The sequence below is a fragment of the Microcaecilia unicolor genome, chromosome 9 (assembly GCF_901765095.1).
Source record: "Microcaecilia unicolor chromosome 9, aMicUni1.1, whole genome shotgun sequence".
Taxonomy (NCBI): Eukaryota; Metazoa; Chordata; class Amphibia; order Gymnophiona; family Siphonopidae; genus Microcaecilia; species Microcaecilia unicolor.
Window position 1 is genome coordinate 24263550 of NC_044039.1, and position 13760 is coordinate 24277309.

Genomic DNA, 13760 nt, shown 5'->3' on the forward strand with positions numbered 1-13760 from the left:
GAAAACAGCTTGATTCAGAAGAATTCAAATCAGCTCATCTACTGATCTCATTGTGGGCCTCATTACAACAAAAGGTGTGAAGCCTTAAATCAAGAATTTTGGTTTCTTATTCTTAACTAGTAAAAGAGGCCCGTTTCTGAGCAAATGAAACAGGCGCTAGCAAGGTTTTCCTCACCAACACCCCCCCCATCCCTGGCCAACCCCTTCGTTGTTCTGCCATTGCTCCACCCTCGAGGGCGGGGCCCAGAGCGATTTTGGTGGCTTCACCACCACGAACCTTCGAACCTTTTTGAAGGAAGTCAGGGCTTGGCTTCACTGACATCAGTGTCCTCAGAACGTTGAGGGTGAGTTTTATTATAGTAGATTACTTTGTTAATATTTCTATCATTGTTCCTTCACATTGACAGTATAGTGGGAGGCGGGGCTAGAGGTTGGGAGGCGGGGATAGTGCGGGGCAGACTTATAGGGTCTGTGCCAGAGCCAGTGGTGGGAGGCGGGACTGGAGGTTGGGAGGCAGGCATAGCGCTGGGCAGACTTATACGGTCTGTGCCAGAGCCGGTGGTGGGAGGCGGGGATAGTGCTGGGCAGACTTATACGGTCTGTGCCAGAGCCGGTGGTTGGGAGGCGGGGCTGGTGGTTGGGAGGCGGGGATAGTGCTGGGCAGAATTATAAGGTCTGTGCCCTGAAGAGCACAGGTACAAATCAAAGTAGGGTATACACAAAAGTAGCACACATGAGTTGTCTTGTTGGGCAGACTGGATGGACCGTGCAGGTCTTTTTCTGCCGTCATCTACTATGTTACTATGAATAGATCAATGAAAAAAACTTCTATTTTAATGCTTTCTTTTCTTAAATGTGTTTTTTAACAATCAGAATGTGAAAATTTACAAAAGTATGAAAACTTCTGAGGCACTTCAGAGCATCAGGATGGGGGTGGGGGTGGGGATTTAGTTCCAAAGGTTATGTCCTCTGTCTGCCTCTTCTTAATTTAAGTGTTACTGCTGCATAATGGAACTGTTTCATTGCAAGTACTAGGGGATACGGTTTCTCTTATCTGTTGAAAAGTCTAAAATCTACGTTTTATAATAAACCAATATATGTAGGAAAGACGTCTAACACTTGTATCACATGTATGTTCTAGTCAACAGAAAGGCTCAGAAAGGCCTTTGTCTGAAATAATTTAATTTACCTAGAAGTCTGAAAATCAGGTGAAGTTCATCTTCCACAGTTGAACCTGGAAACAGAGGTCTTCCAGATACCATTTCAAAGAATATGCATCCAACACCCCTTTGCAGATGGGTCAGAGGAAAGAAAAATGAATTGTCAAGCATGAATCATCACAGCATTCCTTAACCCATTCCCTTAGATTCTTAGTCTCTCTTGCAAGAATTTTATTTTCTGCACAGCTAACATTAAGATGAAAAGTTCTGAGGCCCAATTACCAAAACATAAACTGAACACTGTAATTTTACAATGTACAAAAGAGAACAGAATACACTGAAACAGAGCTCTTGTCCACTACACACATCACATTAAATTGGATCATCTATTATGTACCCCCATCCCTATTCAGATAGGTTTTCTCAGTTGCTACCACATGCAGACATACCACATGTCAATTTGTGTTGAATATTCTGAAGATCCAAGCAGGACATCTGGTGGTCTGTACCATAACGTGACAACCTCATTTGAGTAAGTCTTAGTTGGGACTGACTTGGCTCGTGCCAATCCTTCAAAGTAAAAGAAAAAAAAGACTTTATTAATGTTTTTGTTTTCTGCAGGCATAGAGGTCTGCCATTTTAATTTATTTAAAGTTCTATATTAAGCACTGGTTAACATATTACTACTCTATTTCATGTCTCTGGATTCTAAGATTTTTAATGATGAAATATGTACAACTTCAAATATTTTCACAATAGAGCAAATAGATTTCAACAGAGAGAGTGGAGGAGTGGCCTAGTGGTTAGGGTGGTGGACTTTGCTCCTGGGGAACTGAGTTCGATTCCCACTTCAGGCACAGGCAGCTCCTTGTGACTCTGGGCAAGTCACTTAACCCTCCATTGCCCCATGTAAGCCGCATTGAGCCTGCCATGAGTGGGAAAGCGCAGGGTACAAATGTAACAAAAATAAAATAGATACTATTGGAGATTCTACATGGAATGTTGCTACTATTGGAGATTCTACATGGAATGTTGCTATTCCACTAGCAACATTCCATGCAGGCTTCTGTTTCTGTGAGTCACAGAAGCAGAAGCCTGCGCGGCCACAGTGGTGATCTGCAAGGATCGACTTCTACATGGAATGTTGCTAGTGGAAAAGCAACATTCCATGTAGAATCTCAAATAGTAGCAACAGAGGAGGAGTGGCCTAGTAGTTAGGGTGGTGGACTTTGGTCCTGGGGAACTGAGTTTGATTCCCACTTCAGGCACAGGCAGCTCCTTGTGACTCTGGGCGAGTCACTTAACCCTCCATTGCCCCATGTAAGCCGCATTGAGCCTGCCATGAGTGGGAAAGCGCAGGGTACAAATGTAACAAAAATAAAATAGATACTATTGGAGATTCTACATGGAATGTTGCTATTCCACTAGCAACATTCCATGTAGAAGGCTGCGCAGGCTTCTGTTTCTGTGAGTCTGATGTCCTTCACGTACGTGCAGGACGTCAGACTCACAGAAGCAGAAGCCTGCGCGGCCACATTGGTGATCTGCAAGGGCCGACTTCTACATGGAATATTGCTAGTGGAGGAGTGGCCTAGTGGTTAGTGTGGTGGACTTTGGTCCTGGGGAACTGGGTTCGATTCCCACTGCAGGCACAGGCAGCTCCTTGTGACTCTTAACCCTCCATTGCCTGCCGCATTGAGCCTGCCATGAGTGGGAAAAAGTGTGGGGTACAAATGTAACAAAAAAATAAAAAAATAAAAATAAAAAAAAGATCAAATTGAATAATCTGATTGGATGAGTCAGCCTTTTGCAGTGAATAAAGCTAGAGAACAAGTAGTGTGAATCAGCTGCTATGACTTTTAAAGTACCTGTCATCCAAAACAAATTCACAGAGATGAGAAATGAGAACTCTTGCTTGACTTGTAAAGATAACTTCTGAGAGTTGATCAGAAAAACCTAGGACTTGCATTTCTGAAGAGCCCACTAGGAGCCAGTTGCCAAGATATGTGAACACCTGAAGATACTGGGGTGGACATAGGCTGCTGTCACCATCAAGCATTTAGTGAAAACTGTGTGTGCCAACGACAGGCAAAAGTAAGGCCTCTGTACCTGACGTGACTGGTCAGGAGGCAGAATCGGAGGTATTTTGTGTAGCTGGGATGAATTAGAATGTATGCAGAGGCATCTCTGAAATCCAGTGAGCGGAGCCAATCTTTTTTTTTTTTGTTTGTTTTTTTAAACAGAAACAATAGAACACAACAAAATGATCATTTTGAATTTCTCTTTGTGCAATAAGAGATTAAGATCTCTGCAGTCCAGAATGGGATGTAGCCCTACTGATTTCTTTGGAATGAGGAAGTTATGTGAAATAGAAACTTTGATTAGAGGGACAGGTTCTATGGTATTAGACCAAGAAAAAAATATCATCTTACATGAGGCGATATGAGAGTTGGAAAGGTGGGTCTAGTGCAACAGTTGATCTGGGGGTCTAACTGAGAAACCTGAGGTAGTAACCATTTTGAATTATACTCCGAATTCAGGAATTCATGGTAATGGTCCGTAAACTCTTCAAGAAACAGTGCATCTACAGGAAGGGCAGTATATGTATTTTGGAGAGGCTGTGACTGCTAAGATAGATGGTAGTCATAAGGAAGGCTGCTTCTCTGGTGAAGCATGCATCTATTGCTTAGGCTGAGACTTCTCACTTTGACAAAATCTCTGAGGAAGAGGACTCTTTGGTGCCCGTTTTTGACAGTTCAAAGTCTTGTGCTGGTAGAAACCTTTGGTGACATCTGTCTGATGAACCAGAAGAGTGTGGAACAGCAGAGAGATACTTCAGAGTGTAACAATGACCTTTCATTGTATCAAAAGTCTCCGTCTATACATGGTGTATCTGTCAGCAAAAAATGAATGCCCTGACACAATCTGGAGGCATGCAGCCAAACCAAATGCCCGGTTGCATCTGGAGAAGTGGACATCCTGGATGAGGTCTCAAAAATATCATAGACAATGCTTACAAAAGGTGTATACCATACATCCACCTCCGCTGGTATTGAACCTAAGTGTGCTTGAAACTGTGAAGTCAGGCTTGGTGAGAAAAACTGGACTTTCTGGAAGACTGTGTGCACGTATTGGACAATATAAAGTTGATATTCTGAAATGGAGGCTGACATCAATGCGCCCATGGACAGGTTTTCTATTCAGGTGATTTAGCATTCACGGATCTCTGCCAGGTGGAATATTGGAGGAAAAAAGCCTGGGGAAGTTTGACTGTGTTGAACCCTGGAGCTAGCTGGACTCTGCAAATCACATCCAATGGAGGGTTTTTTTTGTTTTGAGAGACTTGAACAGCGAGTGGATTCTGCTGGTCTTTGAGTAGGCCATGGATAGGTAAATTCACAAAGAGGCAGAGATCTACATGTACTCAATCCACAGATAAAGCAGAGTGGACCAACAGATTGAAAAGAAAACTGTATTATTCAAGGTTCCCAAGAAACTTGGAACGAGCGTCAAAGTTCTGGATTTTTCTGCTGCATTTTTGACAAGGACAAAATTCTACTTCAGCAACATAATATTTTTAAATAAAATAACTTGTATCTCTTCCTGAGAGTAAAAAGGAGAAAAACACCAGAAGACAGCAAATATTCTTTATGAAGGAGAGCTTCAGTTTGTATCCATTTGCTGAGTGGAACGAATTGAGCAACTGAGAAAACCACTACATATGGGAAAGGGCCACATATGCTCAGAACTCTGAAGTTCCATCAGGTGATATCACCCACATATGCTCGACTCAGCCTGTTTGTCGACAGAAAAAAAAATGTTGCGAGGCCATTTGGAAACTCAACACTACCTTTTAAATTTGATAAACTGCACACATATGTTACATATAGACAAGGCACCAGTATGTGTGACGTCAATGGGAAACATTTGATAAAAATAATTCTAGAATAGCTTAAAAAAAACTCAATCAAAGCTTCATAGATCACTAAAAATGATGACGGAAGCAACTGTCACGTAAAGGTGCAGGGGCAGGATTGTAAATGTAAGGGGGAAAAAAAAACCCTTTCCTTTGGGGATCACGCGCCTTTGCAATTTGTTTAATCTATAAAACTACAAAATTGTGTTTCCATTATGTTAATTTCAGAAGCATCTCTTGTTCATGAATTATCTAATCTCATTCTCTTGCATGAATTGGAAAAGGGGGTGGCGAAGGAGGAGGTATGTGGAAATACCTAATAGATCTCTATTCTTAGTGAATAAACACTTAAAATTTGTTCAAAGTACTGTAGTTCCTCCATGTTCTTAAGGTAATGCTTGAATGTTTTCACTTATATACACTGTCAGCTAGCACATTGCCTTATTTCCGATCTGACGAAGAAGGGCAACCTTCAAAAGCTAATCAAGAAATGTATTAAGTTATGTCCAATAAAAAAAGGTATCTTATTTTCTTTTCCATGTTTTATTTTGTTTGATTTCTATTGATAACCTTCAAAGTACTGCAAATCAAACACATAAATGGCGAGTGACCGACTCACTCGCAAATGTGCAGTAGAGACTTCCCTCTCTGTCCCGCCCCCGCGTCAATACGTGATGACGGGGGGGGGGGGGGGGGGGCGCGGGACAGAGAGGGAAACTGCGCCGCCGAGGTTGCTACCGCCCCCCCCCCCCCACTCAGAGGCGCCGCCGCAACCCCTCCACCCGGCCCGGGCCCTCTCTTCCCTTCTGAACTTACACATCCATTCGCCGAACGCAGCAACGCACATCAGCTGAGCTGCCCCTTCCTTCTCTGCCTGTGTTCCACCCTCGCTGACGTTACGTCACAGGAGGGCGGGGCCACAGGCAGAGAAGGAAGGGCCCACGGCAGCTCAGCTGATGTGCCTTGCTGCGTTCGGCAAATGGATGTGTAAGTTCAGAAGCGAAGAGAGGGCCCGGGCCGGGTGGAGGGGTGGCGGCGGCGACTCCGAGGGGGGGAGCGGTGGCGACCTCGCGGGGGGGGGGGGAGGAAAACCCCAATATCAGCCCGTTTTTACGGGCTCAACGGCTAGTTTAATGATAAACGTCTATGAGTTGGTTTTCATTTATAGTAATGAGGCTTATGATTCTCCATGTGCCATTGTCACTGGTAACATTTAAACAGACTGGCTTTCAAGTGGAAGAGGGATCCTGAAATTGGGAGAAAAATCTTGAATGCTCTTTTTTTTTTTTTTTTAAATGAGGACCTATTTCAAGCAGTCTTGTATTACCTTATTTCTTCAATTGTGGGAAAAATGGAGAGAATCATTTAGGGAAAAATATTTTATATTAATATAAAACAAATATCACCATTCTTTATTTCAAAAGATAAATTAATACATACCAAAATCTGCTAATTTTAATTCCCCTTTCTCATTGATGAGCAGGTTCTGTGGCTTCAGGTCTCGATGTAACACTTTCCTCCTATGACAGTAGGCCAAGCCTCGCAGAATCTGGTACAAAAATATCTATCAAGGTGAACACAAACACAAATTTGAATTTAAAAACAATAATAAATGTGCTACCCCTTTTCCATGGCTATACTTTAAGGTCAAGAAATCAGCAGTAAAAGAAAGCAAAGTTGCTTACCTGTAACAAATTATATCTGAAAACAGCAGCTCAACAGTTATTGAAGTGGGATCATGTGACCATATTTGGTGCTGAATGGACAGCTAATCCGGAGCTTTCTGGAAAGGCCTAGAAGTCAATCATGTATGCAAAGTGGAGGAGTGGCCTAGTGGTTAGGGTGGTGGACTTTGGTCCTGGGGAACTGAGTTTGATTCCCACTGCAGGCACAGGCAGCTCCTTGTGACTCTGGGCAAGTCACTTAACCCTCCATTGCCCCAGGAACAAATAAGTACCTGTATACAATATGTAAGCTGCATTGAGCCTGCCATGAGTGGGAAAGCGCGGGGTACAAATGTAACAAAAAAATTTAAAAAAGTTCCTGTACTGCTGTGGTCCCACACTGCTCCATTTATATCTAATAACAGACCTGTGACTAGGGCGAACAAGTCCAAAAAGGGGAGATGCAACCATCAGTGTGATGTGTTAACTGCTGTGTTCAGAGAACACCTATTACTGTAAGAAACACTTTGTTTTCTCTAAAGACAAGCAGCTTCCTGTAGTCACACAAGTTGGATTCCTCAGCTAAGACCTTTCTTTACCAAATGAAGACGCCCCCCCCCCCTCCCCATGAGCAACTATATATGGGGCAAAGGCCTTTAGGTTGTTCTAGAAAACTGGAAGAAATAATGATTTGGCATGAACACAGTCACAAAGTCTATTTGTATGACTATAATTAGGGCTTTGGATTTTAGGTTTTAACTGAATAAATGATGATAAAATGCTCCAATGCAAAAAAAATATTAACAGATGTTTATTGGATAAATAATTGAACTATACCACTTCTCTAGTAGTCTCCTACCCCACCCCTAGACTTTCTTGCACTGCCAACTTCAAGTGACACACATATACATATTTGATTCAACTGAAAAAGATATCCAGCAACAGTTATCTGTGGTGCAAAAACACAGATTTTTTGGTACCTGCAAACCTCCCCCTATTTAGCTGAAAAATAAATGCCTAAATTTACAATTTATTAATGCCTAAGAATAGGAGCCCTAATTGTAAAGGACTTCTATTTTAAATCAACATCATGATATATAACAGCCGGTACAACAGACTTCAGTCTACAGCATGTTTTCCTGCAGTGCTCTCTGTGTTTTTCTGTTTTGCTCAAACATGAATTTCCCTTTCCTTTACATGCCAGTTTCTCCAATACACCCACCTCTTCCTCCTCTGCATTTGAGTGCCGAGTGCAAGGGAAGCTGAATGAACACTGTGTGAACATGTGAGTTAATGAGTATGGGTTGCTTTGAGGAAGAGTTGCAGTGCCTGGGGGGGGGGGGGGGGGGGGGGGGGGGAGTTGAATCAGCACTAATCCTCCCCCCCCCCCCAAAGCTCCCTTTCCCCCTCTTTTCTCCTCTCTCTCATCCTTTTCCTTCTCTTCTCTATCTTCTCTCTGGAGTTTTCAGAAGGCATTTGACAAAGTACCTCATGAATGACTTGTGAGGAAATTAAAAAGTCATGGGAGGGCAGTGTGGCATTGTGGATGAATAACTGGTCAAAAGATAGAAAACAAGATTCAAGATGGATGTCAAATTAAGATGCACTGGTGAAACATGTATACCCTGGAGGAAAGGAGAAACAGGGGTGATATGATACAGACGTTCAAATATTTGAAAGGTATTAATTCGCAAACGAACCTTTTCCGGAGATGGGAAGGCGGTAGAACTAGAGGACACGAAATGAGATTGAAGGGGGGCAGACTCAAGAAAAATGTCAGGAAGTATTTTTTCACGGAGAGAGTGGTGGATGCTTGGAATGCCCTCCCGCGGGAGATGGTGGAGATGAAAACGGTAACAGAATTCAAACATGCGTGGGATAAACATAAAGGAATCCTGTTCAGAAGGAATGGATCCTCAGGTGCTTAGCCGAGATTGTGTGGCAGAGCCGGTGGTGGGAGCCGGGGCTAGTGCTGGGCAGACTTCTATGGTCTGTGCCCTGAAAATGGCAGATACAAATCAAGGTAAGGTATACACAAAAAGTAGCACATATGAGTTTATCTTGTTGGGCAGACTGGATGGACCGTGCAGGTCTTTTTCTGCCATCATCTACTATGTTACTATGAAAGCTCAATTTTACCTTTACCTTTCCTGGTTTGCTGAGGTTTAGATTTTCTTTATTCCAGGGAGGCAGGGTGGATATCAGGCTCCTGCCTGCCCAACACAGATCCCCTCCTTACAACAGATGGAGATCTCCAACTTTGTTTGAGACAATACTCTGGGGGTGTTCCAGCTGACCCAAGCGTAAGGAAGAGCCCAGATCTTGGGAGAGGTATAGCTTGGTCTCGTGATTCCAGCAGTCCTACCAGCTTGGTGGGTGGAAACAGCTGAAAGGTCACAAACTGTGACGGATCTACTGCTGAAGCAAACAGCTGTGGGTGGGGTTCAGCCTTATGCTTCTCCTGCTGGTTTCATCTGTGGTGTGTCTGGTAGAATTATCACTTATGGAGAATATGGAAAGTAACCAACGGGGGAGGGGGGAGATTAAGGCCATGGTCCCCCCTTTGACTCTTTACAAGGTCTACATGGGAGTTATAACAGCTATTCAATCAAACCATTAGGCTGCAGAAGTTGGAAGGAGTTAACTCTTGCAATAATAAACTTGAAGATCTGGGAGTTCAAGTTTAGCAAGTTTAACAGACTCATACATTAATATTTCACAAGAAGATTTTTTTTTTACACTGAAAGGGAGAGAATTTTGATCATTAGATATTTGAACTTGAAGATTTTGAATTTTCCCCAAATGTCAACTGTTACTCCTAAAGTTTTACAGATTATTAATGGAGATTTCACATTCTGATTCTGGCATCTCTTCTGCAAAGATATATTTTTTGATGTTCCAACTCAGAGGCAGTTTGTGGGTTCTGAAGGATGTTATATCTGATAGTTTGAATGTGACAAATATTGAGAGTTCAATGGTAAGGTGACCACTAGGGCAACTGTCTTGGTTTCATTCATTTTTCTTCAGGATAAAGCAGCTTTAATATGACTGTTTCTTTGATTATCTGACTAATTTCTTGGGAGGAAAGACTTCTGTATTTCCTGATGTATCAAGATGGACACAGATTAAAAAGAAAAATTCTCTCTTATCAACAGATGTTGGATTTAGGTGCTAAATTTCAGACTTGATATCCATGTAAATGTGTAATATCTGGATAATCATTCTTATGTCTTCTATGAATCATCCCAGTTACAATTCTTTTTAGAGAGTAGGGGACTTCTGAACCCACGATTTATAAGTGGGTTCAGAAGTCCCCTTCTGCACTTCCTTTGTCTAAACCATTAGGTTTTTTTGTAATTAGCTCACTTAGAGGTCTTTTTACTAAGGTGCGCTAATGGATTTAACACACGCTAATGATTAACGTGCACTAAATCTGTTAGTGTACCTTAGTAAAAGGACCCCTTACTGTATCTTTGGTGTATTTCCAAAAGTGACCATGCCCTTCCCTGCAACCATGGCCCTATGCCACTCACCCCGGTCAATAGGCTCCCCATCTCTGGAGACTTAGCACTGGTAGTCACCATCAACCACTCAAGTGGATTCAGTGGAACTCCCCTGAGGAGATGGTGAGGATTTTCCCACCTAGTCAAGGTCTGGCATGGAGACCCCAAGAGGGGAAGATGAACCTTGAACTCCTGGGACTGGTAGGACCCAACCAGACAGCAGGGTTCCCTGGAGCAGGCGCATATGCATTCTCACCCAAGGCACCACCTCTAGGGTGAAGGCGATGGATCCAAGCAGCTGAAGATATTCCCAGGCCCCTGAACACAGCTGCATCTTCTGGGACTACAGCTTTTGAATGTGCTTGTCTGGGAGAATACTACACCTTGTTTGGTGTCAAAATGCATCTTGAGGTATGCTGACTTTTGAGAGACAGTTGACTCTTGTGATAATTCGTGACTAGTGGAGGTGAGACAACAAATCACCTCCATGATGACAGCCTTAAAGCTGGATTGGATCAACCTGTTAAGTACACATGCACCCAACTGCCTCATTTGCACAGATGGTCACAGCTACCACCAGGACCTTGGAGGAGGTTTGTGGGGGCAGTAGCCAGTCCAAAGGGTAGAGCCCTGAACTGGAAATGCTTGCCCAAAATGCAAAACCACAGACAGTATTTTTGAAACACTCAATAGCAATGTGGAGGTAGGTCTCCGCCAGATCCAGAAAGGTGTGGAACTCACCTAGCAGGACTGATGCAATCACCAACCATAGGGTTTCCATGCGGAAGTGCAGGACTTGCACAGGGAGTCACTGACCCCATGGAGATCCAGTATGGGCTGAAAAGATCCTCCTTTCTTGGGGACCATGAAGAAGATTGAGTAGCATTCCCAACTCTTTCCCAGGGAACCTGTTCCACCACACTCAACTGTAATAGCCACTAAAGGATGCTCTCCACAACTTCTTCACCCCCCCCTTTTTTTTTAAAGTAATTCAATGCTGCAGGGGACATCAGTAACGAGGGCACACAGAGATCACCAGCGAGCATCTCACCAAGCTAAAGTCCCTGAGCTGGGAGCTCAACACTTCTGCACTTGACTGGAGGTAAGGGTCATGGCCCAAACTCCAGCAGCTCTCAGCCCAAGGACCTAACCTCAAGGACACAGTCCATGGACTGCATCCTAAGGAGTCAGGCCAAAGGATGAGACCTGCTGCATCAGACCTACACCATTTGCTGAAGGTAGAGAAATACTGAAGAATTCCAGGCTGCATCAGATCTTATACTAGTGATGTCACTGGAATAGTTCAGTATCTCTACCTCTATCTGCTAGTAGGGAGACTCAATCCATTGTCTGGGCTAGTCTAACAGAGATGAAAAAGAAATACAGTTCATCAAGTAAGCACATGGTCTAACTGGGTTTCTATGTCACTACACTAACATATACAAAGTAAATATAGAAAAGACAAATTAATTTCCTTTAGACAGCCAGAAGTTCTGCTTTCTGAATATAAATCAGAAAAAAAAACAGACCAAGGGAGAACCATGGTGAAGGACTTCTTTGGTTTAGCACTATTTCAGTTGTATGCATTCTGGAAAAACTCACTTTTACATTGTGTATGCTCATGATGTTCCCACAGTCATCCATATACTGTTTGAGATCCTTGTCCTGATAAAACACATCATATAAAATTTATTAGACTATTTTTCAGACATCTCCAACCCATCTCCAATATTACATCTAGATCCCTACTGTTTATATTGTTTCTATGTATAGTTTTCATATCATGAAAATAAGATTTAAAATATTAATAGTGAAGTAACTGTGCTTGCAATGCAACATCCCGAGTATGGAAATGTGAATATGAAGGTCTAGAGCTCCATTACACTACTGCCACTAACTTAATATGTAACCTCAAATAAGCCATATAGCCTCAATATGCTCAAAACTCTTTCTCCCCTCTGCTTCCTTTAGTATTGCTTCCCATACCCACCTTCCTCTATATTTCTGAGATAAGTCATAACAAGTGATCTATCATTCACTGAATCCTTTTGCTCTTTACCAACTGTTAACACAAATGGCAGAGAAAAAGACGACCAATAAGAACCACTTGGTTCATTTATATTCACCCCCACCCCCACAACAAGTACTATCCTGAGTAAACCCTGAACTCATCAGTCTGGAGAAGCTAAGCAAAGTCAGGCTTGGGTGGGAGGCCATTTGAAAAGGACCAGACACTGCAGACTACAGCAGGCAATGGCAGACCACATAGTATCTTGCCAAGGGAATAAGTCACTTGATAAGCTATGGTTGGCAGCAGTCTGATACCTACTGCTACCACTGACACAATTTGATCTATAGTCTTTTCCTTCCCTTATGCTGCCACTAAGGGTCCTTAGTATCAGTCACAACCATGCCTGCATTCTCTGTTTTGGCTCATACCACTACTGGTAGTCTGTTCCAGATGTTCACCTATGCCATATAAGGTTATTTGTGATGCTGTTCTAGTTAGGAATCAGGGGAATTTCAAAGAAGCAGCTCAAATTAAAACAAAAAACAAACAATAATTCAGAAGTAAATCCCTTCTCTGACACAGGGTTGGTATTAGTACTTGCTCTGTGTGCTTTTGAAATACTGCAGGGTACACAGAGTACAATATTCTTTTGAAATAATTTCTATTTTGCCCACCAGCTGCTAGCACTATTCTGAACAATCCCTACTGTTAGAACCTGCTGCAACTCATATCTGAAAGGCTGATATATCAACACTTTTTCAGAAAAGAACATTCTGTCTTTGTGTAATTCTACCAGCTGCATTAATGCTGTGGATGATTGTGCGTATAGGGAAAAGAAGTTACAAAGAATACAGTTATTTCTGTAAAGTTTAGTGATATACCATAGCAAATGAATAGCTTGATTTTCAAGGGGTAATCTTAAGACATTAATGTTTAAATTTCTCAAGAAACGGAACACATTAGATTTTGCAGAACAAATGTAGATTTTTAAAGGTTCTCTAAGTGCTTACCAAATACTCAAAGACGAGTGTCAAAGATTTGTCCGTATGTATAATATCATGTAATGTAACAATATTTGCATGCTTCAGGTCCTTTAACAATGACACTATAATCCAGAAAAGAAAAGAAATCAATAGATATCTGGTGAAAAAAAAAACAGCTCATTAAATTCTATATGGTCAGAGCACACAGGTTCAATAAGTTACTTAACTAACACAATCCATGTTTACTGACGTCAGAGAACTCGAAGACAACTGAAAACAGATTTACCTCAGCAACTAAGGAGCTACCCAAACAAATCCCTGGGGCTGAAAACTGAACACCCCCTGGCAGATAAATATGGCTTGTCAAGTTTCATATGGCGGCTAGATCTAGTAATCAGAAATAGGGGTGCTCCCAAGCATGGTGAAAGGAATGCAGAGGGAGCTGGTTTTCAAACACCAGTACGTATACAACTAAACAGGTACAAAATTAGTAAGTTGACTAAGAGCAGCAATTTAGTACAGC

General features: G+C 42.4%; 1 protein-coding gene across 3 annotated transcripts in view; it reads right to left on the bottom strand.

Annotated features, from left to right (window-relative positions):
• CDK17 (cyclin dependent kinase 17) overlaps positions 1-13760 on the bottom strand; it is a 191804-nt gene that overhangs the window by 27732 nt on the left and 150312 nt on the right. For all 3 annotated transcript variants that reach the window (XM_030214340.1, XM_030214338.1, XM_030214339.1), the window contains 5 exons: positions 13265-13359; positions 11846-11908; positions 6517-6640; positions 1610-1730; positions 1190-1287 (listed from right to left, as the gene is read on the bottom strand). In XM_030214340.1, the coding sequence (XP_030070200.1) occupies positions 1190-1287; positions 1610-1730; positions 6517-6640; positions 11846-11908; positions 13265-13359 (501 nt within the window). The remainder of the gene's footprint in view (positions 1-1189; positions 1288-1609; positions 1731-6516; positions 6641-11845; positions 11909-13264; positions 13360-13760) is intronic.